We start from the raw sequence: 23924 nt of genomic DNA, 5'->3' as shown, positions 1-23924 counted from the left end.
TGGTAATGTCGTATTACAAGGAAAACATATTTTAAACGGAAAATCAATTGAAGGATTGAATTTAATACAATTTAATGAAACAATTATTATTGACTCAGAAGTATTCCACAACCAGGAACAAGAAATTAAAGATTATATTATAGCTAATGGAAACGAAAGAATTCACATTCTTGAAATATTGAAATCAGAAAACGAATATCAATTTGACAACATTAAAAAATTAAACAAATTTTTAATACCATTTGAAGAACACCCAATCAAGAATATGTTCATAACTATAGGAGTACTTGTAGTCCTAGGATTAAGTATATTTGTAATATTCAAACTATATATAATTTATCAAACAACTGTATATCTAAGAAACTACAACGCTACCATAGAACGTGTAGGAATGACTCATCTACTCATGACTGAAGTATAGATCGGGAGATCTATTTTTCACAAGAGAGGGGAGAGTTAATACTTTAACCTTTAACCACAACCTTATCTTTCAGTAAACATTAAAGAAAAATCATCAAAACAACTTTATCTTAGAACAATAGAAGCGCACTATCAGTACAACAAACAATAACAACCCAAATATTTATTTACTAGTAAACAACTAGCATCTCAATAGTATGAGCAGCGATAAGCATAGCCTATATAAGCAACTGGAACAATAGCCTCGAGGTCACTTTACCATTATCGACTGCCGAGTAACAAGTTACCACTTGTAACACTTGTACAGATAAGTGTAATATATTCAATATTGTAGTACATGTGTATACGTTGAAATATTATACAAATAAAGGATCAGTCAGAACCAATCTCATTGGCTGACTTAAAATTATATATTTATTTTATTCATAACGAGTAAATAAATTAACTCGCGCAAGTGAAAAAGACAAAATTGTACCAGTTTTGTGCCTAAATCATATGATTAATTTACTGGATATGAATTCGAGTATGGGTTACATTTTTTACGGCATTTATTTACATATTTATTACACACCTTTACTATTTTCCAGGCGACGAGGAAGATGAAGCGATTGAAAATTTTAATTCGTACATGCTTTGTGTGCTAAATAATCGCAGAAGTGTTCACCTTGGCATTCCCAAATCATGCGAATGGGAGCAAACGGTGCTCAGAAAATTCGATGATAACAGGTTCAATCAAATGGTTAGGGAGGAGTTTTGTTATATTTTAAACTTAATAAAGCATGACGAAATTTTTAACACAAGTTCAAGTGAAGTGCAGCTCCCATTAGAATTGCAGCTTAAAATTGTCCTTTACCGTTTAGGATCATCCGGTGAAAGACAATTTGTGCGTAAAGTAGCTTCCCTTTTTGGTGTTGGTGATGGGGGCACTATTTACAATCTAACCAGGAGGATATTTAAAGCCATTTTAAAATTGAAGTCTAAATTCCTATTTTGGCCCCATGAAAGAGAAAGGCAGCAAATTGTGTCCTCAACCAGTACAGAAATGCCGGGATGTGTTGGATATGTAGACGGTTCTGAGGTTAAACTATCAGAAGCTCCTGTTAATGAGCATACGGTGCACTATTCTCGCAAACGGCAATATGCGGCCAAGTTTCAAGCTATATGTGATTATTAATTGAGAATAAGGCAGTTAATAGTTGGGGTAGTGTACATGATGCAGTCCGGGTAGTGTACATGATGCAAAAATATTTTCGAACTGTTTACTCTTCAAACATCCGGAGCGTTTCTTGTCAACCTCGCAGTGGATAGCTGGGGATAGTGTCTATCCACTGAAGCCCTTTTTAATTACGCCATTCAGACAAAATAGCAGCGAGAACACAGTTTCAACAAATATTTCTCAAAATACCGTGTACGAGTCGAGAACTGCTTTGGTCATTTGAAAGAAAAATTCGGTATCCTTAAGGAACTTAAAATCAGAATGCATTCGAGATCAAATAAGAATCAATGCAACGACTGGATTACTGTGTGCTGCATTCTTCACAACATTCTTATTGATTTTCACATTAAAAATGAAGACGGAAATGAAGTTCCAGGTCCTCAGTTCGACTTACCATTAGAATGTAACACCAGAGATTTTCTTTTAAATTTTATACAAAATGAAACAGCTTAGTTTGTATAACTAGCTAATATGTATTGTTTCAACCTTCCACTTTTATATGTTTAGGCACTCGGAGCTTTTTTGTTTATGTAATAGTAGTCGGAGGATGGAGTCATGTGTAGAAATTCACGCAAGTGAGGAAAGTTCTCTGATCGCCATTCACTTCGGAGTGGCCAGAACCGATTCTTTTACATATGACTCAAGCAGCTCATGACTTCCGGTCTTTGACCAAGTATCCTCTGGGTAGCCTAAGAACATCAGTTTGAAGGCGAGCTGAAGTGAGAAGGCGAAATATCCCCTACATAGGGTTGTGCGCTGGGTTTGGGACCCGCCACGTAAAAAAACAACCCCAGCGAATAGCAACAACCAGCCTCGGATGAGAGACCCCCCTTTTGATGACGACCATGGAAAACGAAATAAGGACTACGAATTGAGGGCATGCACCTGGAATGTTCGGTCCCTTAATTGGGAAGGTGCCGCTGCCCAGCTGGTTGATGTCCTCGTGAAAGTAAAGGCTGACATCACCGCCGTCCAAGAAATGCGATGGACGGGACAAGGACAAAGACGAGTAGGTCCTTGTGGCATTTACTACAGTGGCCATATAAAGGAGCGCAAGTTTGGTGTGGGAATCGTGGTGGGAGAGAGACTCTGTCGCCGAGTACTATCATTCACTGCGGTGAATGAACGTCTAGCCACAATCCGCATCAAAGCGAGGTTCTTCAACATATCGCTGATTTGCGCCCACGCCCCGACGGAAGAGAAGGACGATGTGACCAAAGATGCCTTTTATGAGTGCTTGGAGCGCACTTATGACAGATGCCCCCGCCACGATGTCAAAATCGTGCTTGGCGACTTTAACGCCAGGGTGGGCAAAGAAGGTATCTTTGGCACTACGGTCGGTAAATTCAGCCTCCACGACGAAACATCCCCAAATGGGTTGAGGCTGATCGACTTCGCCGGGGCCCGAAATATGGTTATCTTTAGTACTAGATTCCAGCATAAGAAGATCCATCAAGCTACCTGGCTGTCTCCGGGTCGAAAAACTACCAACCAGATCGAACATGTTGTGATAGACGGAAGACACGTCTCCAGTGTTTTAGATGTGCGTGCGCTTCGAGGTCCTAACATCGACTCGGACCACTATATTGTTGCAGCTAAGATTCGCACCCGCCTCTGTGCAGCAAAAAACGCACGACAACAAACACAAGGAAGGTTCGACGACGAGAAGCTGCAATCACAACAGACAGCCGAACGATTTTCTACTCGGCTTGCACTCCTGCTCTCTGAGAGCCCTCGTCAACAACTCGGTATAAGGGAACTGTGGGAAGGCATTTCAAACTTCTTAAGTACAGCTGCAACCAAAACCATTGGTTTTCGGAAAGTGCAAAAGAACAGCTGGTACGACGAGGAGTGCCGTGTCGCAGCGGAGAGAAAACAGGCTGCCTACCTCGCAACGTTACGATCGCCCACAACACGTGCGGGATGGGATAGATACCGAGAGTTGAAGAGGGAAGCGAGACGCATTTGCAGACAGAAAACGAAAGAGGCCGAAATGCGTGAGTACGAACAGCTCGATAAGCTGGCCGACAGGGGTAATGCTCAAAAATTCTACGAAAAGATGAGGCGGCTTACAGAAGGTTTCAAGACCGGAGCATACTCTTGTAGAACCCCCAAAGGTGATCTAGTCACCGATGCCCAGAGCATACTTAAATTATGGAGGGTACACTTCTCCAGCCTGCTGAATGGCAGTGAACGTACAACGCCAGGAGTAGGCGAACCCGATTCCGCAATCGATGACGATGGAACAGACGTTCCATTGCCCGACCATGAAGAAGTTCGAATAGCAATTACCCACCTGAAGAACAATAAAGCGGCGTGGGCCGATGGATTGCCGGCCGAGCTATTCAAACACGGCGGCGAAGAAGTGATAAGGAGCATGCATCAGCTTCTTTGTAAAATATGGTCGGACGAAAGCATGCCCAACGATTGGAATTTAAGTGTGCTATGCCCAATCCATAAAAAAGGAGACCCCACAATATGCGCCAACTACCGTGGGATTAGCCTCCTTAATACCGCGTATAAGGTTCTATCGAGCGTATTGTGTGAAAGATTAAAGCCTACCGTCAACAAACTGATTGGACCTTATCAGTGTGGCTTTAGACCTGGTAAATCAACAACTGACCAGATATTCACCATGCGCCAAATCTTGGAAAAGACCCGAGAAAGGAGAATCGACAAACACGACCTCTTCATCGATTTCAAAGCTGCTTTCGGCAGTACGAAAAGGAGCTGCAATGTCTGAATTTGGTATCCCCGCAAAACTAATACGGCTGTGAAAACTGACGTTGAGCGCGACCAAAAGCTCCGTCAGGATCGGGAAGGACCTCTCCGAGCCGTTCGATACCAAACGAGGTTTCAGACAAGGCGACTCCCTATCGTGCGATTTCTTCAATCTGCTGCTGGAGAAAATAGTTCGAGCTGCAGAACGTAATCGAGCAGGTACAATCTTTTATAAGAGTGTACAGCTGCTGGCGTATGCCGATGATATTGATATCATCGGTCTCAACACCCGCGCCGTTAGTTCTGCTTTCTCCAGACTGAATAAGGAAGCAAAACAAATGGGTCTGGCAGTGAACGAGGGCAAGACGAAATATCTCCTGTCATCAAACAAACAGTCGTCGCACTCGCGACTTGGCACTCACGTCACTGTTGACAGTCATAACTTTGAAGTTGTAGATAATTTCGTCTATCTTGGAACCAGCGTAAACACCACCAACAATGTCAGCTTAGAAATCCAACGCGGGATAACTCTTGCCAACAGGTGCTACTTCGGACTGAGTAGGCAATTGAGAAGCAAAGTGCTCTCTCGACGAACAAAAACCAAACTCCACTAGTCACTCATAATACCCGTCCTGCTATATGGTGCAGAGGCTTGGACGATGACAACAACTGATGAGTCGACGTTACGTGTTTTCGAGAGAAAGGTTCTGCGAAAGATTTATGGTCCTTTGCGCGTTGGCCACGGCGAATATCACATACGATGGAACGATGAGCTGTACGAAATATACGACGACATTGACATAGCTCAGCGAATTAAAAGACAGCGGCTACGCTAGCTAGGTCATGTTGTACGGATGGATGAAAACACTCCAGCTCGGAAAGTATTCTACGCAGTACCCATCGTGGGAAGCAGAGGAAGAAGAAGTCCTCCACTCCGTTGGAAGGACCAAGTGGAGAAGGACCTGGCTTCGCTTGGAATATGCAATTGGCGCCACGTAGCGAAGAGAAGAAACGACTGGCGCGCTGTTGCTGACTCGGCTATAATCGCGTAAGTAGTGTCTACGCCTGTAAAGAAGAAGAAGAACAGTAGCGTACTCGACATAGCACAGTGTGAGATTTCGACAATCTTGGTGGAAAATTATTTCTTTAAGATTTTGGTAATTATATGGATTATTTATAAATGAAAAAACATACATTTTTCTTTTAAATATACTTTAGAAGAAAAACTCATGCTTAAGGTACAACAGTTTAATTAAAAATATTCCAAGAAAATTTACTTGAACTCCAAAGGAAACATTCCAAATTATAGATAATACATAGATATACATATAAGTATATACACATAAGTATATTTCCTCAAATATACATTACAGTAATTTTTAATAGAATCATTAAAAAAAATACATACATACGTACAAATGTACTAATAAAATTATACCATAAACAAAAATTTAAATAAAACAAAAGTAAAAAATAGAAAAATTGGTCTTTTCGTATACTAAATCAGTTTTAAAAACTTATTTGTACTTCAGCTTTAGCTCCTCCATGGCGATTCGCTCTTTCATCTGTAGCTCTAGTTGTTTGATGTCTTTTAGCACAAATATTTCAATTTCTTTGAGCTCCACTTCTTTAGCTTTTAACTGCAACTCGTTTAGTCGGGCACCGAAAATATCGTCAAATTCGTAGAAATAGCGAAACTTTTTGAGCAAAACACCTATATAAAGTTGATTCATATGTATTAACAATGATATTCAATTGAAGACACAAACTCACTTTTTATAGTATCGCCATCCATGCAACCAGCGCCAATACTTCCTTCCCATTCCTTCGCTTTATTATATGCAGATCGCATATTTCTTACTTTTGACCGCGCTGATTTCCACTCGACCAGGATTTGTTTTTCATTCGCGAAGCGATTATAAAATAGCCGTGCCGATGGTTTCTGTAAATAACTAAGTAATTAATAGTTTCCTTTTACCCTAAAAAATAACATCAAGCCTCAAAATCGCGATTCTCTAGAAGGAATTCAATCAATGCTTTTTCCTCGGCAACTTCCCAACGCTTTTGGGCGTTGTAGGGCTTGCGTTTTGGGAAAAACTAAAAGAAAGTATTCACAAACGTTTAAATTAAAAAATAATTCAGCATTTTCTATTATATTTACCTCAACTTCACCGTTCGTGCTCATTTTATCCATTTACTTATTCGTTTAACGAATTTGCGGCCAATTTATTTCAACTAAATGCAAACAATAAGAAGAAGAAAGATAAACAAACACAGCTGATTCAAAGTTGCACTGAATAAACACAGTACGCAGATTGTATCGTCAAATTTATATTTTTGCATTTAAAACAGCAACAACGGCTCTACAACAGTTGTACAAAACTATGACTTACGCCATATATGACAATATACGACACCTTGTGAAAACTTATAAACTATTTTGCATTTTAGGTGACGATATGTATAAGTAATATTATATTATAATATTACGAAATAAAGTGAAAGTATAGTATACTTCTTATTTAAATTTAATAAACAAATAAGTAATATTATACAATAATATTACGGAATGAAATATTAAAACACTTGGATCACCTCGGGTATTCGCTTGACCAGGGCTATTTTTTTAGAGCGCGGCCGAAGGCTGCCAACACAGAAAGGAGTACTACGCGAAAGTACTTCGGTTACGCTGGGTATTCGCTCGACCAGGGTTATTTTCTTAGAGCGCGACCGAAGGCTGCCAACGCAGAGAGGACTTCTACGCAAAAGTACTTCGGTCACCCCGGGTATTCGCTCGATATGATATAAATTTCACAATATTATCATAAATGTTTACTTATTTGTGTTTATTAAATATAAATCACATATTATACATATACATATGCATGTACTCGTATGTATATGGAAAAAGTGTTCAAAACTCAATTATAACATACAAATTTTGGGAAGTACTTTTTATTTTAATTAATATAGAAAAAAGAATTACGCAAAAAACCAAACAAAGAAATATCGTTAAGAATCCTACATATTAGATATGGCAACGCTCGTTTTCCTCATAATTGTAAACAATCTAACCTTTGCAACACATCGTGCTAAATATTTTTTAAACTAATAAATTTTGGTAAAATACATATTACAAAATAAAAGTGGTATATGAACTTATTTCAATGTTTCGAGTGTATATTTAAATGTACCAAATGAAAAATGTAAAAAAATTTAGTGAAACATAGAGAAATTCCATGTGCTTTTAGTGTAAATTTTTGAATTTTTAATCAGGAATATTTTAGAAAACATAAGTTATTTTTACACTATATTCCTCCTCTGAAGAAGCTTCCCTATCTGCACATACCCCGGATATACGGAGATTCCTTTTCTTTACCCCTCCGCCAAAGTAATCGGAATCGTGCCAAAAGATGTATGGACTTGCATACATATCGACGTAGATTATTGCGAACCGCGGAAAAATCGACAAGAGCTATGTTGTCACATTTGACACTTTTTTCTGTGGCTTGCGGATTTGCTGGAAAAGTAGAAATTTTTTAATTTATAATTTTTTGCATTTGCCATCGTCGCAAAAAAAACTTTAGTTGGCAAAAGCATGCCCAGGGAGAGGTTATGGTATCTGCTTTTATGAATGAAGCGAAATTGCCAGTTAAAACTGCGCTTGCTTTCATGGATACAGTAAACACAGAGCTTATGTACTAGGGTGTCCGTTATTTCCCATATTTATTTTTGAGTCTGCATTTTAGTAAATGCCCTAAAAAAAATTATGAAATCCATATGAGCTCATAATATTGATAATAACCCGTGCTGCAACGACGATTTATTTCCCATTTAAATAACATGGGGTTTTCGTACTTTTTGCAATTAATTTTTTCTTTGCGAAACTAATTGATACATTGCTGCGGCACCGAATTATTTTTGTAGGAAATTGAACGTTCTACTGAAACTTTTCAAAACTTCCGTCAAAGTTATTCATGGTCAAAGTTGAGCTAAGAATGAATTTTATTTTTTTTAACACAAAATTTTTTAATAAAAAATTATTATGATTTTTTTGAAAAATTTCAGAGAAACTTTCTCAACACTTGCATAAAAGGCATCTTTGGTCACATCGTCCTTCTCTTCCGTCGGGGTGTGGGCGCAAATCAGCGATATGTTGAGGAACCTCACTTTGATGCGAATTGTGGCTAGACGTTCATTCTCCGGAGTGAATGATAGTACTCGGCGACGGAGTCTCTTTCCAACCACGAATCCCACACCAAACTTGCGCTCCTTTATATGGCCACTGTAGTAAATGTCACAAGGACCTACTCGTCTCTGTCCTTGTCCCGTCCATCGCATTTCTTGAACGGCGGTGATTTCAGCCTTTTCACGAGGACATCAACCAGCTGGGCAGCGGCACCTTCCCAATTAAGGGACCGAACATTCCAGGTGCATGCCCTCAATTCGTAGTCTTGGTCGTCATCAAAAGGGGGGTCTCTCATCCGAGGCTGATTGTTGGTGTTCATTGGGGGTGTTTTTTTTTCGTCTGGCAGTGAACGAGGGCAAGACGAAATATCTCCTGTCATCAAACAAACAGTCGTCGCACTCGCGACATGGCTCCCATGTCACTATTGACAGTCATAACTTTGAAGTTGTAGATAATTTCGTCTATTTAGGAACCAGCATTAACACCACCAACAATGTCAGCCTGGAAGTCCAACGCAGGATTACTCTTGCCAACAGGTGCTACTTCGGACTGAGTAGGCAATTGAAAAGTAAAGTCCTCTCTCGACGAACAAAAGCCAAACTCTATAAGTCGCTCATAATTCCCGTCTTGCTATATGGTGCAGAGGCTTGGACGATGACAACAACCGATGAGTCGACGTTGCGAGTTTTCGAGAGAAAAGTTCTGAGAAAGATTTATGGTCCTTGTTCTGGTTATTTTTTTTTTGTTTGCCTAGATGCGATGAGAAAAAGTTTCTTTCATTTTTTAATTTATTTGAATGAGAGCGAATGAGAAAACATATATAATTGTCAATAGTCCCAAAAGAAAATCCCAAAAAGGGTAGTAATAAAACGATTGAAAGACGCATGTCATTTGTGCTCGTAGAACAAGAAGGTAATAATGAATGAATCAAATATAAATTGTTAAGTAAATATGTGAAAATAATAGCGGGATTCTGTAACCAGTCTCTAGTCTCTATTTGACTCATTTTGAGGCAAAATCTCAATTTGTGAGTAGTTACTATTCACCAAACAGTCTCTAGCGTTAGTCTCAAAATATTGAGACACTTGGTACGGGTTGCCCTTAAATATTCGACTACAAATTAGGCACTTGGTTCGGGTTGCCCTCAAATATTCTGCTACTAATTAGTCACCCCAAATATTCTACTACTAAAACGTTCAAATGCCTCAAATCTGCTATAGTGTGTTGCCGTGTTAGGTTTTAAAATTTATAATTTTAACAATATTTTTATAAAATATTCAAATATTTTTCGATTATTTAAATTCCTAAATATTAAATTTAATCAGTTTTGTCCAAAATATTAATTATTGTATCAATATATTATTAAATGTTTCCAATGTTATAAAAAAATATCTATATAACTTTTCAAAGTTTACCAAGACCTACCAATTCTACCTCATTTCAAAATATACAAATCGAGGTAAATGTGGACGTAGATGAAAGCAGCTTTCTACATAAAAATGCTTTTGTGTATTTTTGCGGTTATTTGTACTATAAATATTTTAAACAACATAATTGTTTAATGCCCTTGCCAAGATTTGATGGTGGTATTACTGAAGAGGATTTTTTCTTCACTTCAGAAAAGCATTATAGTAATTGCCAAATTGTAAAACCACCCATTGAATTTATAGATTTTCGATCAAAAATCGAAGATATTTATACACAGCATTTTGATTCTACTTGCCATAGGATCGGGTTTTCCCAAATATTATTTGAAAAAATGGTTAACGTAGAACCGTACTATTGTTGTGAAAATTGTAATTCTGATATTATAAAATGTCTATTCATTAGAATTATAACATATTTCCTAGTAAACGCTTTTAATAAAAAAGTAAAACAAAGTGATTTCAAAAACGTAAAGTTCTTGTGTGTTATACATAAATAGTAATCACGTCCGTTTGTCTGTCTATATGAGTCGGAATTTATATGTATACATGTCTATCAATCTGAATTATTTTATATTTGTCAAAAAGTTTATCTGTCGAAGGCCGCATTTCCATAGTTACCTTGATCTGTGATTTTGAAACGAGAATTTTAGCGATTGGGTTTCTACGCTTATTATCAATATTTTTTTTTGTATTTTAAGTGTTTTCGTGTACCAGATACAGGATCCTTCTTTCCACCATTATTCCTTTGATAGGGTTTTTAATAAGTATTTCGCTGTGGGTGATTTAGAATATTTTGTAAATATTATTTATTATTTAGTAGATTGTTTTGAATATTATTGTTGTTGTTCCTGAATTGTACCTGATTTTTTATATTAATTTTTTTTTGTTAAAATAGTTTCCAGTTGATTGTTTTGACATATATTGTCAATGTTATATTTTTAATGTAATTAATATTCATTTTTATATTTTTCATTTATATATTTATTTTTGTCTAGTCATATTTTTTTATAATAAATAGATTGATTTAAAACTGTATATATAACCTCAGAGGTGGTGAGGAAGAGCAATAAATATCCAATAAACTTTTGTTTCAAAAATATTCTTGAAAGTTTTCATTAATGTTTTCCGTTACAAATACTTTTTCACAAAAAAGTTGATCTAGTAATTTCTTTAAATTACATCTCTGTGCCTAAAAAGGGCAGATTTCGATCAGGTGATCTCAGCTGTGAAAAATTCTTGGAAAACAGCTGATTCTTTTGTTACTTGTAGGGTTATACAATGCACAAAACTAAAAAGAGCTCTTGTCTGCTATTTTGAATATCCTGAATAGAGATCATCATAGATATTAATCGATTGTCGTTTCTTTATATTTTGTAAGCAACTCAAACACAAAAAGATGAAAAATAAGTCAATTTTACATAAATTTCATAAATATTTTGAAACAAAGTCAACATATATTTTTATTTTTATTTATAATTATGTTTTTTGACTATGTTATAGAAAATTTAATATTTGTTATCGACATATTTATTTTCATTCAAGTGTAAAAACATCTCTGAATAATGAAATGTAATAGATTTTGTGACTGTCATTTACAGAATAGCAATATCGTCTCAAGTCTCAAAAATTGTCTCTAACTTTAAATCTCAAATTTAGAGACTTGAGACAGAATCGCACGGTAAGTGTATGTTGTTAGAAATTGGATTGCGCTGTCCAATATAGTAATACCCAAAAATAAATACTTTTGTATGTATTTTATGCGTTTACGGCGACCTGCACAATCCAATATAATATGTAAAACAAATGTTTGTTTTATATTTTAATTTATCAGATAATATTAATTAGGGAGTTCACAAGCCGTACTATTTGTCGTTTTTGGTCTATTGCCTATTAAATTATGATAGTTGTAAAACGAATCTTGTGAGCGCCCTGTACTATTTAATGCACTATTGCATGCGCTATTTCTGCAATTAATCAGCTGATTCAAACAAAACAGAAAAAATTCATAAAAATTAAAATGCCTAGAAGAAGTGAAAAGAGCAAATTAATAGCTGCGAAAAATAGTTACAAGACATACTCATGTTGGAATTAAGTAATTTGTCCACTATTTCCTCCAAAAATTTTTTGCAAATGTAATTCTTTTAGGTGATGACGATGAGCAGGAAGAAGTGGATGAACAATTTAGAGTGAATATGCTTATATTATTGAACAATCGTCGAAGTGCTCACTTAGGAGTTCCTAAGTCGAACCATTGGGAGCGGAATGTATTAAAGCATTTTGACGAAAACAGATTTTGCCAAATGATGCGCTTAAACCAAACAGAATTTGCTTACCTTCTAAACTTAATAAAAGATGATGATGTGTTTCGAAATCATTATAACGCAGCACAACTTTCGATCGATACACAACTTAAGATCGTCCTTTTTCGATTAGGATCATCAGGTGAAGGACTTTCGGTTCGTAAAGTGGCATCCTTGTTTGGTATAGGAGATGGCGGTACCATTCAGATCGTAACCAGGCGAGTTTTTAAAGCTATTATTAACTTGAAACAAAGGTTTTTATACTGGCCCGATGAAAGGGAGCGATTAAAGCTTATTGCAGCAACAGAAAAGGAAATGCCTGGGTGTGTTGGATACATTGATGGGTCTGAAATTAAGTTGGCCGAAGCACCTGTGAGGAATCACGAAATATTTTTTTCCCGTAAGCGCCAATATTCTGTAAAAATTCAAGTTATTTGTGATCATCGGCTACGCATAAGACAACTTACACTTGGTTACCCGGGTAGTGTTCATGATGCGAAAATGTTCTCGGGATGTTTGCTCTCAAAACATCCCAATAGATTTTTGTCAACCTCGCAATGGATAGCTGGAGATAGTGCATATCCATTAAAGCCATTTTTAGTAACCCCGTTTCGGCAAAATAGTACAGAATATAACAGAGAAGAAAGAGAAAATTTCAATAAATACTTTTCCAAATACCGCGTACGTATTGAAAATTGTTTTGGGATCTTGAAAGAAAAATTTTCAAGTCTAAAAGAACTCAAGTTCAGATTGCACACTATCCAAAACAAGAGAGAGTGTAATGAGTGGATAATGGTCTGTTGTATTTTGCACAACATTTTTATAAATTTCAACAACAAAGATCATGAAAGCAGCGTGGAACCCAGTGTAAATTTATTACCATCAACAAACCTTAGACATAGTCTACTGAACTTTATTCAAACCCAGCCTATTGTTTAACGTTTTTACTTATATAAATATTCATTGAAATAAAAAAATTAACTTTACCTGTACAGAATTCGGTATGACGCTTTGCTTTCAAATGTTACAAAAAATAAATGATTAATTTCACTAAATCAGACAAATTTTATTTCATTTAAATTGTTTGGTTAGATATATATATATATAGATATACACATACGTGCATTTGTCGGATTGTTTGTTTTCTTTTGTTTTTTAGCTTTTATAGAAAAGTAAACAAATATTTATTTTATAAATTACAGCATTTATATGTTTTATAAAATCGTATATATGTAAGTGTTCGTCATATCTAAAACACCAAAATTCAATGTAATACTGTTTGGAACTTACCTTTAATAATTTATTTTCAATAATTTTTTATAAAAGTATAGCTCATTTTATAATATAAATTACACAATTAAATATTTGTGAATTTCGTAAAAAGCTTGAAACTTTTATTTGTATGGTTTATATTATAGAATGAGCTATACTTTTATAAAAAATTATTACATTAAATTTTGTTGTTTTAGATATGACGAACACCTTATGTAATTAAAATGTTTACATATTTAAACTCCGGACTATCGCAGCGTTATTACAGAGCTTTCGGCTGTTTCTTAAAACTATTTTTTGGCACTTCAGGCGTAACATTAATTAATTGAATGTATAAATAAAAATATAAGTTAACGAAATCTGGGCCTTGGGAGCTCTCCGGTTCTTCAATCGGTACTGCTATCTGAGTTTCTACAGCACCCTCAAAATCCAAATACTCAGCGTCCATCGTATCTTCGATTGCGGCACATTCACTAACTCTGCTCCCAAAAATGTCTTCGAGCTCGTAAAAAAAAGTGCACATTTTTAGTAGAGTACCTTAAATGAAATATAGGTTATTCAAATAAATTGGCAACTGAAACATCTAAAATACCCACTTTTAATGGTTTCACCACTCATGCTACCTGCTCCCGTCGAACCTTCCCATGTCATCGCTTTGTTGTAGCCCACTCTCATGTTCCGCACTTTAGAACGCACAAGCTTCCACTCCATGGTTAGATTATTTGCCATGCAGAATTGCTTATAGTAAGCTTGAGCGGACGGCTTCTGTTAAATATATGTTTCCAAATTATTAAATTTAATATTTCAATAAATAAAAACAAACCTCAAGTTGCCGATTTTCCAACAAAAACTCAATTAGAGACTTTTCTTCTGCTGCCGCCCATCTACGGGTTGGGTTGCAACGGATACGCTTGGCTTTGACCTAAAATTAAAAAAGGTTCTTTAGTAATACATGTTTACATATATTTCTTCCAATTCAAGAATACTTACGTCATTATCTCGGGGTGATTCCATTTTTGTTTTTAATTATTTTAACTTTTAGCCTGCAGACAAATTAACAAAATCAGAATGTAAATAGAAACAGTTGATCGAATAGCATCCACAAATAGCAAGGCAAACATACCTTTCAGAGTTGTATTGTGATATTAAAATTTTACTTGCGAAGCAAAAACAAAACTTTTACAACTGTTGTATTACAATAGCGCAATAGACCAAATACGACAAATAGTACGACTTGTGAACTCCCTAAATATTTCTTTCAGATATTATATTGTGTTTGCCGGTATGCCAAATAAAATAAAAATTTGTAAAATTAGGGTAACAATTCAGATGTATGTATATTTGAGTGGTGATTTATTTTATTTTTTCTTTCCGTTTGTTGGGTACTTCGTTTTTATGTTGGCGCTGTTGGGTGTTTTTTGCATTTATTACTCCTATTTAAACGAGTTAGGAGGGCAATGCAGGGATGTGTTCATTTGGTGTGAACATCCCGGCCGCCTTGCAGGATTTTGGGTTTAAATCGCACAAGCACCGGTTAAAGTCCAACCGAGTACGGTGTTTGTGCGATCACGGTGCTGTTATCGGAGGTGAATAATCCGGGTTTCATTAATCTTGTCGAGGTACGTTTTCGGTAACCTCAATCTTTCAACCATTTCTGACGCAATTATAGTCACCTTTCGGGTCGGGTTGATTATGGCTCGTATTTTATTCCACTTGCCATCGTGTTTAACTTTGATCATGACTGTTGGTATGAGGGTCGGCTTGGCCAATAACGTGGGTCAGTTTTGGTCTATGCAATCTTTCTTCGCTCTTTGATGGTTTTTCTGGTTCTTTGCAGAACAAACTGGGGTGCCCATGTAGGGTTGAATGGTGTTCCCCATTACACTTGGCACATCGTTTTGCACTTGCAGGCGACGTGTTTGTGTGTTCGTTTTACTGAACGCCGGAGTGCGCCGGGCCGTGCGATTGGTACTTCCTCGTTCTTCTCGAATAGGGGAAAGGCTGATAGTACGTCGGGCCGTGCGACGCGTATTTCCTCACTCCTCTCGAATGGGGGAAAGGGTCGCTTTTAAGCGATGTAGGCGTCTTACCAGGGTTCCTTCGTCGGAGAGTGAGCTGATGCTACGGGTCACGCTGAGTGATCGCACAGTAAATGTGGGGCTGCTTTGGCGGCTACAAATTGGCTTCGTACGGGTTTGAGGGGCCATGTCACTATAAGGAAATAAGATTAATTATTTGGTAAAGTGACTATTTTGGTTATTGGGCGGGTAATTGTTCTTTGAGAGGTGCGTGTGTCAACTACTCTTGCTTTATTGTCTGCACCTATTCCTGTTAAGAAATGGCCTGGAGTTAAAGGTTCTAAATTTGTTGGGTCTTCACTTAACGGTGTTAAAGGGCGAGAATTCAAGCAACTTTCGATTCGGGCTAAAAGGGTAGCTAGTTCTTCGAAAGTGAATTTCGGGTCAAGGGGCTCTTTAAACTTTTCACCTCTGCTGGAAGTTTAAAGTGCCAGTTGATGTTTTGGTGTGCTTCACTAGTTGTTAATTGAATTTTCGATGACTTCATGAATTCTCGCCGATCTTTAATTAAAAGTTTAGATTCTCCAACGGAATTAGTACCATTGTCCGAATAGAGATCGGCGTGACATCCGCGCCTAGAAAAGAAACGTGCGAGTGCGGCCATAAATGCGTGGTGAGATCATTTACTGGCTCTAGAGGTATTTCTTTGGTTGCAAAACAAACAAATACGCATACATAACCTTTTGTGATCAGACATGCTCTGCCGGTGTAATTTTTTATGTCGTAGGGACTGGAGAAATCGACTCCTGTTCCTGCGAAAGGACGGGTGAAAGTGGTACGTTCTGCTGGTAGTGCTGCCATAACCTGAGTAGTTTTGCACTGATGAATGGTAGACTTGATGAGGGTTTTCAGTTTCGATATCCATAAGTCGTAAGACTAGCTGATTGCCACTAAGAAGGGTTATTAGATGGGTGAATTGGGGAGTAGTTTGGCTAATCGACTGCTATAGAGTAGTATAATCGGATAACGCTCGTTGTATGATAATGCCGCTGAATTGCTCAACCGACCATTAACTCGCATTATACCTTTGGGATCAGTTAAAGGGTTTACGGTCAAAATTGTACTTTTTTGGGTATGCTGGTTTTTTGGGTTAAAGCTTCATACTCTTCCTGGAAATCCTTATTTTGGGATAAAATAATTAGCTTCGTGCGGGTAGTGTTGAACTCTTCTGGAGTTATTTCCAACGTTGTGTATGACTGTTGTGATTTATTGGATGACGCATTCGAACAGAATCTGAACAAATATGCTACAACTCGAATGGCTTTGGGTAAGGATGAGAATCTATCCAGCATATTCTCTTGTGTTATGTTCACGAAGGTCTTGATTGGCCGGAGTTGCAGTGTTGTATCGATTGATTTTTTGGTAACTGGCCAGTATATCGGGTCGACTGTTAGCCATTAAGGTCCGTGCCACCAGAGGTCATTGTTACCCATTTCCAGAGGTGTGCTTCCGCGAGTAGCTAGATCTGCCGGATTGTCTTGACTTTCGACTGAGTCCAATTTTCGGTTCCAACCTGTTTAAATGAGTTAAGCCTCCCCACACTCTACCCGGGAGAAACTGACGCTCCCTAAGGACGAACTTACATACACCACATCCGATGGCACCATACACTAGGGTGGGTCGATTCCGGAATTTTTTCGATTCGGTATTTCTAATAGTGCGGAAAAGTTGCCTTAGTACTTCCTGATTCCAATGCAACTTTTTGTTTTGAGATCTTATTGCATCTTCAACCCGAACCTCGGCCTTGAAATTTCGGAAATTCGCCTAAAATCGTGGAATTGTCTACCTAGCACCTGAAATACGCATCTCATGGCAAAATGTATAAAACAAAAGTTATTTGTCACGTCATTTGCTACCGAAATGGTATATGTGATCATGGCCGTAGGACGAACCGTTCCGGAGATACGAGCGAAAAGGCGGCGCGCCAGAGCGCAAGGTGAAAATCGGCTTGCGGCCACACTTCTTGACGTTGATTTCCCGATTGCTATCACTCACATTCATTCACCTACGCCAAAGGACACGTTCGGATAGGTCTCCACACAAATATTTTTTCATCGAGTTCCTTCACTCTTGTCGGTGATTTCGCCGAGTTCTATCACTTACATTCATTTCCCTGCGCCATACGACACGTTCGGACTGGTCTCCACATAAATATTTTTTCATCGAGTTCCTTCACTTTTGTCGTTGATTTCGCCAGGTGCTATCACTTATATTCTCTCAACAAAACACAGAACTCAAAATGTCTGTATCTAAATTTAAATTTAGACAGAAATGCCCTGTGTTTGGCATATATCCGTACAATCTCTCTGAGTCCCAGTTACCTACTTACCAGGATGTTCTTTTGTGTTATCAGTTTGAAAGATTTGGTATAGGGCGACTCCGAGGCGACAACTATGAACCTAGGAGTAAAGAGGTTACAGAAATAGTTGCAAAAAAGGTTGAAAATACTTTCAAAAAGTCATCTATTCCGATAGTTTCACACACCAGAGTTGTACAAATGCTCACCACATACCATAAGAAATTTCTGACTCTTAAAAAAATGTTTTTAAGGAACCCAATAGGTTTGAGCTCTAAAAGAGACGACTTTGTCTCTTCTGCCGGAAAATTATTTGACATCGCTGCTTATAAATGCATTTATTTTTCTTCTTGAACTTGTCCAAAGGAAAGGAATGTTCCTACCATTTCTCTTGGACCAGAGAACCAGAAGAATTGGTCGCATTGGAAGTATTGATCTACCTGAAACAAAAAAGATTACAAAGAAAAATGAACGTAAAGAAAAGCTTTCAAAACGTTATTCAACATCAACACTTACCAGAAAAGTATCAGCTAGAACACGTGACCATTCAGATCAGCCAGACTCTCATACAGACGACAAAAATGTAGGCGCGTCGCACATTGATTCTTCGAAAAACGATGGTGATGATGAATTTTCTCTTCCATCCTCTAAAACCAAACAAAACACACTAGTATAACAACACACTGCTTTAGCTGCCCAAAGATTTGGAGTAAGTGATAGAGCAGCGGCCTTGATTGTTTCATCGGCTTTTCTGGATGCCAAAAAAGCAGGTTTGATAACAGAGGATCAGGCTAGCTTTGTCACTGACAAATGCAAGATTAGTCGGGCAAAAAAAAGTGTTGGTGTTAAGCTCCAGAACACCGAAAGTATTGACTCCGTATATGGGCGGTATTTTGACGGCCGCAAAGACAATACACCTGCACAAGTCAGCGAATGTGAAAAGTACTACCGCGACACTGTCAAAGCGGAACATATTTCTCTTATAGCGGAACCTGGTTGTCATTACTTCCTCACCTTACTACTCTCCTTCCGGGTCAGCTGAGGATGAGACGCAAGCTATATTGCAAGATTTACAAGACAATTCAGTTGATGTGGAACATCTAGAAGTTGTCGGTGCTGATGGCACCAACACGAACCCAGGCTGGAAAGGTGGAATCATTCGGAAACTAGAAGAAAGAATAGGTAGGCCATTACAGTGGGTTGTTTGTTTTCTACATTTCAACGAACTTCCATTTCGTGCTCTTTTCGAACACATAGATGGTGTCTCAAAGAGTCCAAATACATTCTCTGGCGACATAGGTAAACTGCTCCCTTATTGTGAGAAGTTGCCTGTTGTCAAATTTGAAAGTTTTCCATCCTGCCTTCTGAGGTTATTAATCCGACCCAACTTAGCACAGACCAAGCTTATCTCTATAAAATATCAGAAGCTGTTATTTCCGGTCAATGTTCCTCAGATTTAGCGTCGATGCATCCAGGTAACATGTGCAAATCTCGCTGGCTCACCTGTGCAAATAGAATTCTGAGATTATACATTTCTACTGACAAACCAACAAAGGAAATAAAGATTTTGGTCAAGTACATACTTACAGTTTACTCACCTTTGTGGTTCTCAATAAGATTCAACAGTTCAATCAAAGATGGCTCGCGCCATCTCTATGCTGCAATTCAAAGGTCGAGATACTTACCCGCTAAACTGCGCAAGGTTGTCGATTCATCCATTCAACAGAATGCTTTCTTTGCTCTTCCAGAAAACATTCTCCTTAGTATGATGACTGACGATCGGATAGAAGTCAGAAAGTTGGCCCTTGACCGTCTTCTGGCAGCCAGAGAAGCAGAGTCTGACACCATAAATGGAAGAGTTAGATGTAATAAAGTGCCAAAGCTGAATTTCAAAGCTAATACTTATTACGATATGATTAACTGGAAGACTATTACCTTGACTGTTCCACCAGTTCTTTGTTCAGTTTCTAACGAAGAACTCATAAAAGGGCTGTCGGGAGACACTGCAGAGGTATGGAAATTTAGTGAATTCCCCTCTCACACCGTAGCAGTCGAGAGAATCGTCAAACTGGTGACAGAGGCATCTTCTAAAGTTATTGGCCCCCAATCTCGTGATCTTTTTATACGCTCTACACTGAAATCGAGGCAACAAGTGCCAAAGTTTAGTACAAAATCTGATTTTATCAATAAATTTGACACAGATTCAGACTAAAACAAGCCTGACATATGGTTGGTTGGTTGGGTTGGGCTTGGGAGGAACCCGAAGAGCAGCTACCTCCACGCGGTGGGTTCTGGGTGACCAATACAGGTTAGCTGAGAGCTGCAACAATTTTGACCTTGCGCTGTGGCGCGCCGCCTTTTCGCTCGTATCTCGGGAACGGTTCGTCCTACGGCCATGATCACATATACCATTTCGGTAGCAAATGACGTGACAAATAACTTTTGTTTTATACATTTTGCCATGAGATGCGTATTTCAGGTGCTAGGTAGACAATTTCACGATTTTAGGCGAATTTCCGAAATTTCAAGGCCGAGGTTCGGGTTGAAGATGCAATACGATCTCAAAACAAAAAGTTGCATGGGAATCAGGAAGTACTAAGGCAACTTTTCCGCACTATTAGAAATACCGAATCGAAAAAATTCCGGAATCGACCCACCCTACCATACACTCACATCACCACACAACACCAACACAACTCACCACACATGTACCCACTCAACAAAAAGGATGGACATCGGGATGGAAGGCATACTTCGTCACAAACAAATCGATCATCAACATTCGTTCCCTGTTATACATTTAGCTGCGTCGACGCATAATTCTATTGGACTTTTTCTAGACTTCGTCTCAACCCGGTTTCTGTGAGCAGCTTTCGTTCATTATATAAAATTCAACAACAATTTCGCACTACGGTTATTTAAAACATCACGGCTCCTGATAGAGGTACATTTAAACTTGTATTGTATTCTAAGTATATTAAAGATTATAAAGAAAATTAAAATTAACTAACTTGTACACGAAATCAATCGTGCATGTTCATTTGTATGCTTGGTCGCGGGTGTAGGTGAATTATGCATATCCTTGTAAATTGGGGATTTTGTTTATGGTCCTTCGAGCCTCTGAGACAGGCACTATAAATTGACAGCCACAAGTCGAATAACAAAAATAAAACAAGACAAAATCCAGTTCAGTGCGGTGAAGTGCAGTTGCGAACAAAAAATATAAAAATAAACAAAAAAAGAAACTAAGCTAAATGAGCGCAAGGCGCTAAGATTAAAAAACAAAAAGTGCAGTGCCCCAAACAAAAAAGAAAACAAAAAACAATAAAACATATTTATACAAACAGGAAAAAAAAGTGCAGTGGAGCGAAAAGTACAAAGGTGAAGTGACAAAAATAATAAAAAAAAATAGCAAATAGAAAAAATAAATAAAGTGGAACGGCTCCCAAAAAATATGCATACACAAATGTATATATATGTACATTAGAGTGGGTCAATTTGTATGGAGCAAAAAAAATGCACCAAGCGGTTATCAAAATCGTAAACTACGATGAATTCTAAAAAAATTTGCCCAAGAAACCATGGCTCTAAAATCAAAACGGAGCCTCCGGTTTTTAACGAGAAACTTTTCATTTTGTTTTTTTTTTTTCAATAAATGAAATGGAAAATAGTAACAACTACTGGAGCCGAAAACATCAAGCTGTGACCGTACAGGTGCTGCTACACCTTCTCAGCAGCGTTCTTTTTGTGATGCATATCAAGTTGATCTTAAGATCTCTATATACTTGCAATTTTGAGAAAGTGCTCTACACAAATTTAAAACATTCAAAAATGTTATTGAATCTTTTAAGAAAACTAACAGTAGTGGTTATGTCTGGATTTGTTCGAAATGAAATTCCAACAGCTTTAGAAGCTGTATAGATAACGGTCTAATTTTGATGTTTAGATTAATGTTAAAAAAGTTTTTTATGAAATTGGCCATTAAATCATCAATACACAAGAAATGTAAAAGCTCATGGGTTTTGTAATTTTAAGAAATAAAACGTTGTGACCCTTAAAAATAAATTAGATATTTATAAAATAATAGTATTTAGATCGGGTTTTAAAAAGCTTCGGTGATCGGACGAGAACCGATGTATTCAGCGTGGTATGGTCGTTGGCCGCTGTGGTCGGTGTGTGTATATGTTACCTATCCACCCATAAAAATTAAAATAATAATAAATAAAATTCAAACTTTAATAGCTTTCATCTTCCGCGAAATCGTATTGCAGTTAACAATATCATTTTATATCTATATATAAAGCAAAAACTTAACTGTTAAGGGCCAAACAAAATATAATATACTTCTAAAGTTCAGAATTAATTAGTTTTAAGGTCTTGTTTGCTGTCCATCCTAGATGTTGCGTTTCGACTTGCAACCGTGACTGCCATAACACCATCGCGATTTTTTTCTATAGTTCGACGTGAAACGTTAGTCAGCAGTTGCACAAAGCGCTCGGTTCCTTGAATATGTGGAGGAATTTGTGGATCCGGAAGTGGAGGATTGTCAAATTCTATGTATTCGAGCAAATGGTCATAGGGTATGTTTGCAGTGAAGGGCGGCTCCGACAAAATGCTATTGTTATCTAAGTTTATCATCTCAACATAATCAGTGCAGTCAAAATTTATAGTTGGTTTTTTGTAAGAAGAAGAAGAAGTTCCAGAGATTTACATATGCACTCAAAAGTGGGCGGTGACATGCCAAAATTTTTATATTGTCGAAATTCTGGCTGCAATACAACACCGAATACCAAACTCAAGATGTTTCCCTTCAACAGTTATTAAAACTTCCGATCTTTTGTGTTTTCAAAAATTACCGTTATATGGTAGGTGGGCGTGGTTATTATCCGATTTCGATCATTTTCCAGATATCTCTTAAGTAAGCATTGTGTAATATGTATACCAAATCTGAACGAAATCGGTGGGGTGGTTCCAGAGATTTGCATATGAACTCATAAGTGGGCAGTGCCACGCCCCCTATACAAAATTTCTGTACTGTCGAATTTTCTGCTTAAATACAACATCACATACCAAATTTGAGCAAATTAGCTTCGATAGCTACAAAACAAGCAAACAATCGACAGTGGAATAGGAATTGGATTTTTTTTTTACAAAATACAATATACGAAATTTTCTCGCTAAAAACCGGAGGCTCGATTTTCATTTTAGACCCATGGTTTCTTGGGCAAATTTTCTTAGAATTCATCGTAGTTTACGATTTTGATAACCGCTTTGTCAAGAAAAAAATTGACCCACTCTAATGTACATGTACATATAATCTGCAAAAACCAAAACAGAGGTGACAATTAGTTACCATTACAAAAATATAAACAACAGGAGAAAAATTAATTGCGTTCCAAAAAACAAAAACAAACGGTGCCCGAAACTCCCAAACTAAAAATACAAAACATAAATCAAAAACAAACACTATTCGGGCGCGAAACCTAGAAACAAACAAAAAAAAAAAACTAATAATCGGGCGCGGGCTAAACTTACCTACATAAATGCAACAACACGCACAAGGAGCCAAGCAGCAAGCAGATGGAGACATAAGCACAGGAATTGGAACAAAACGAACAGGCATTCTATACAAAACGTTTTACCCTACAAAACTAAAGTTAGCGTATTCTGTTCATCTACTATATCTTTATTATGCTTATTGGTGTTTAAAATTGGTAGTTTATATGCACAATTAACGATGAAAACCCATTCCGTTTGTTAGTAAATACGATTAACGAACATTTCGGGTTTAATTTTCGGGAAAACCCTGAAACCGTCTGGCATTATATATATTGACGTATATACTTAAATAAATAATAACTTTTTGCCTATTTATGCTTAGCAATAACTCTTCTGTTGGAAAAAACAGTAAGCAGCTTATTGACAAACAATTAGTTCTCGCGCCTTTGCGAAAAAATAATTACAAGTATACCTCTTATGTTTCACAACAACAATAGGCAGGATTG

General features: G+C 37.4%; 2 protein-coding genes across 2 annotated transcripts; one reads left to right on the top strand and one right to left on the bottom strand.

Moving 5' to 3' along the window:
• The first annotated feature begins 11905 nt into the window (after positions 1–11905).
• On the top strand, positions 11906–13328 carry LOC125779359 (uncharacterized). Its single transcript, XM_049460677.1, has 2 exons — positions 11906–12065; positions 12119–13328. The coding sequence occupies exons 1-2, from the start codon at positions 12053–12055 to the stop codon at positions 13210–13212; spliced, it is 1107 nt and encodes a 368-aa protein (XP_049316634.1). The 5' UTR covers positions 11906–12052; the 3' UTR covers positions 13213–13328.
• A 66-nt stretch (positions 13329–13394) lies between these two features.
• Positions 13395–15783, bottom strand: LOC125779505 (uncharacterized). The gene is made up of 5 exons (XM_049460863.1): positions 14669–15783; positions 14536–14588; positions 14369–14467; positions 14142–14310; positions 13395–14082 (listed from the first exon to the last, which is right to left on the bottom strand). The coding sequence occupies exons 2-5, from the start codon at positions 14557–14559 to the stop codon at positions 13808–13810; spliced, it is 567 nt and encodes a 188-aa protein (XP_049316820.1). The 5' UTR covers positions 14560–14588; positions 14669–15783; the 3' UTR covers positions 13395–13807.
• Between the last annotated feature and the right edge of the window lie 8141 nt (positions 15784–23924).

The sequence above is a fragment of the Bactrocera dorsalis genome, chromosome 6 (assembly GCF_023373825.1).
Source record: "Bactrocera dorsalis isolate Fly_Bdor chromosome 6, ASM2337382v1, whole genome shotgun sequence".
NCBI lineage: Eukaryota > Metazoa > Arthropoda > Insecta > Diptera > Tephritidae > Bactrocera > Bactrocera dorsalis.
The sequence above is the reverse complement of the archived record's forward strand: the minus strand, read 5'-3'. Positions and strand labels throughout refer to the sequence as shown.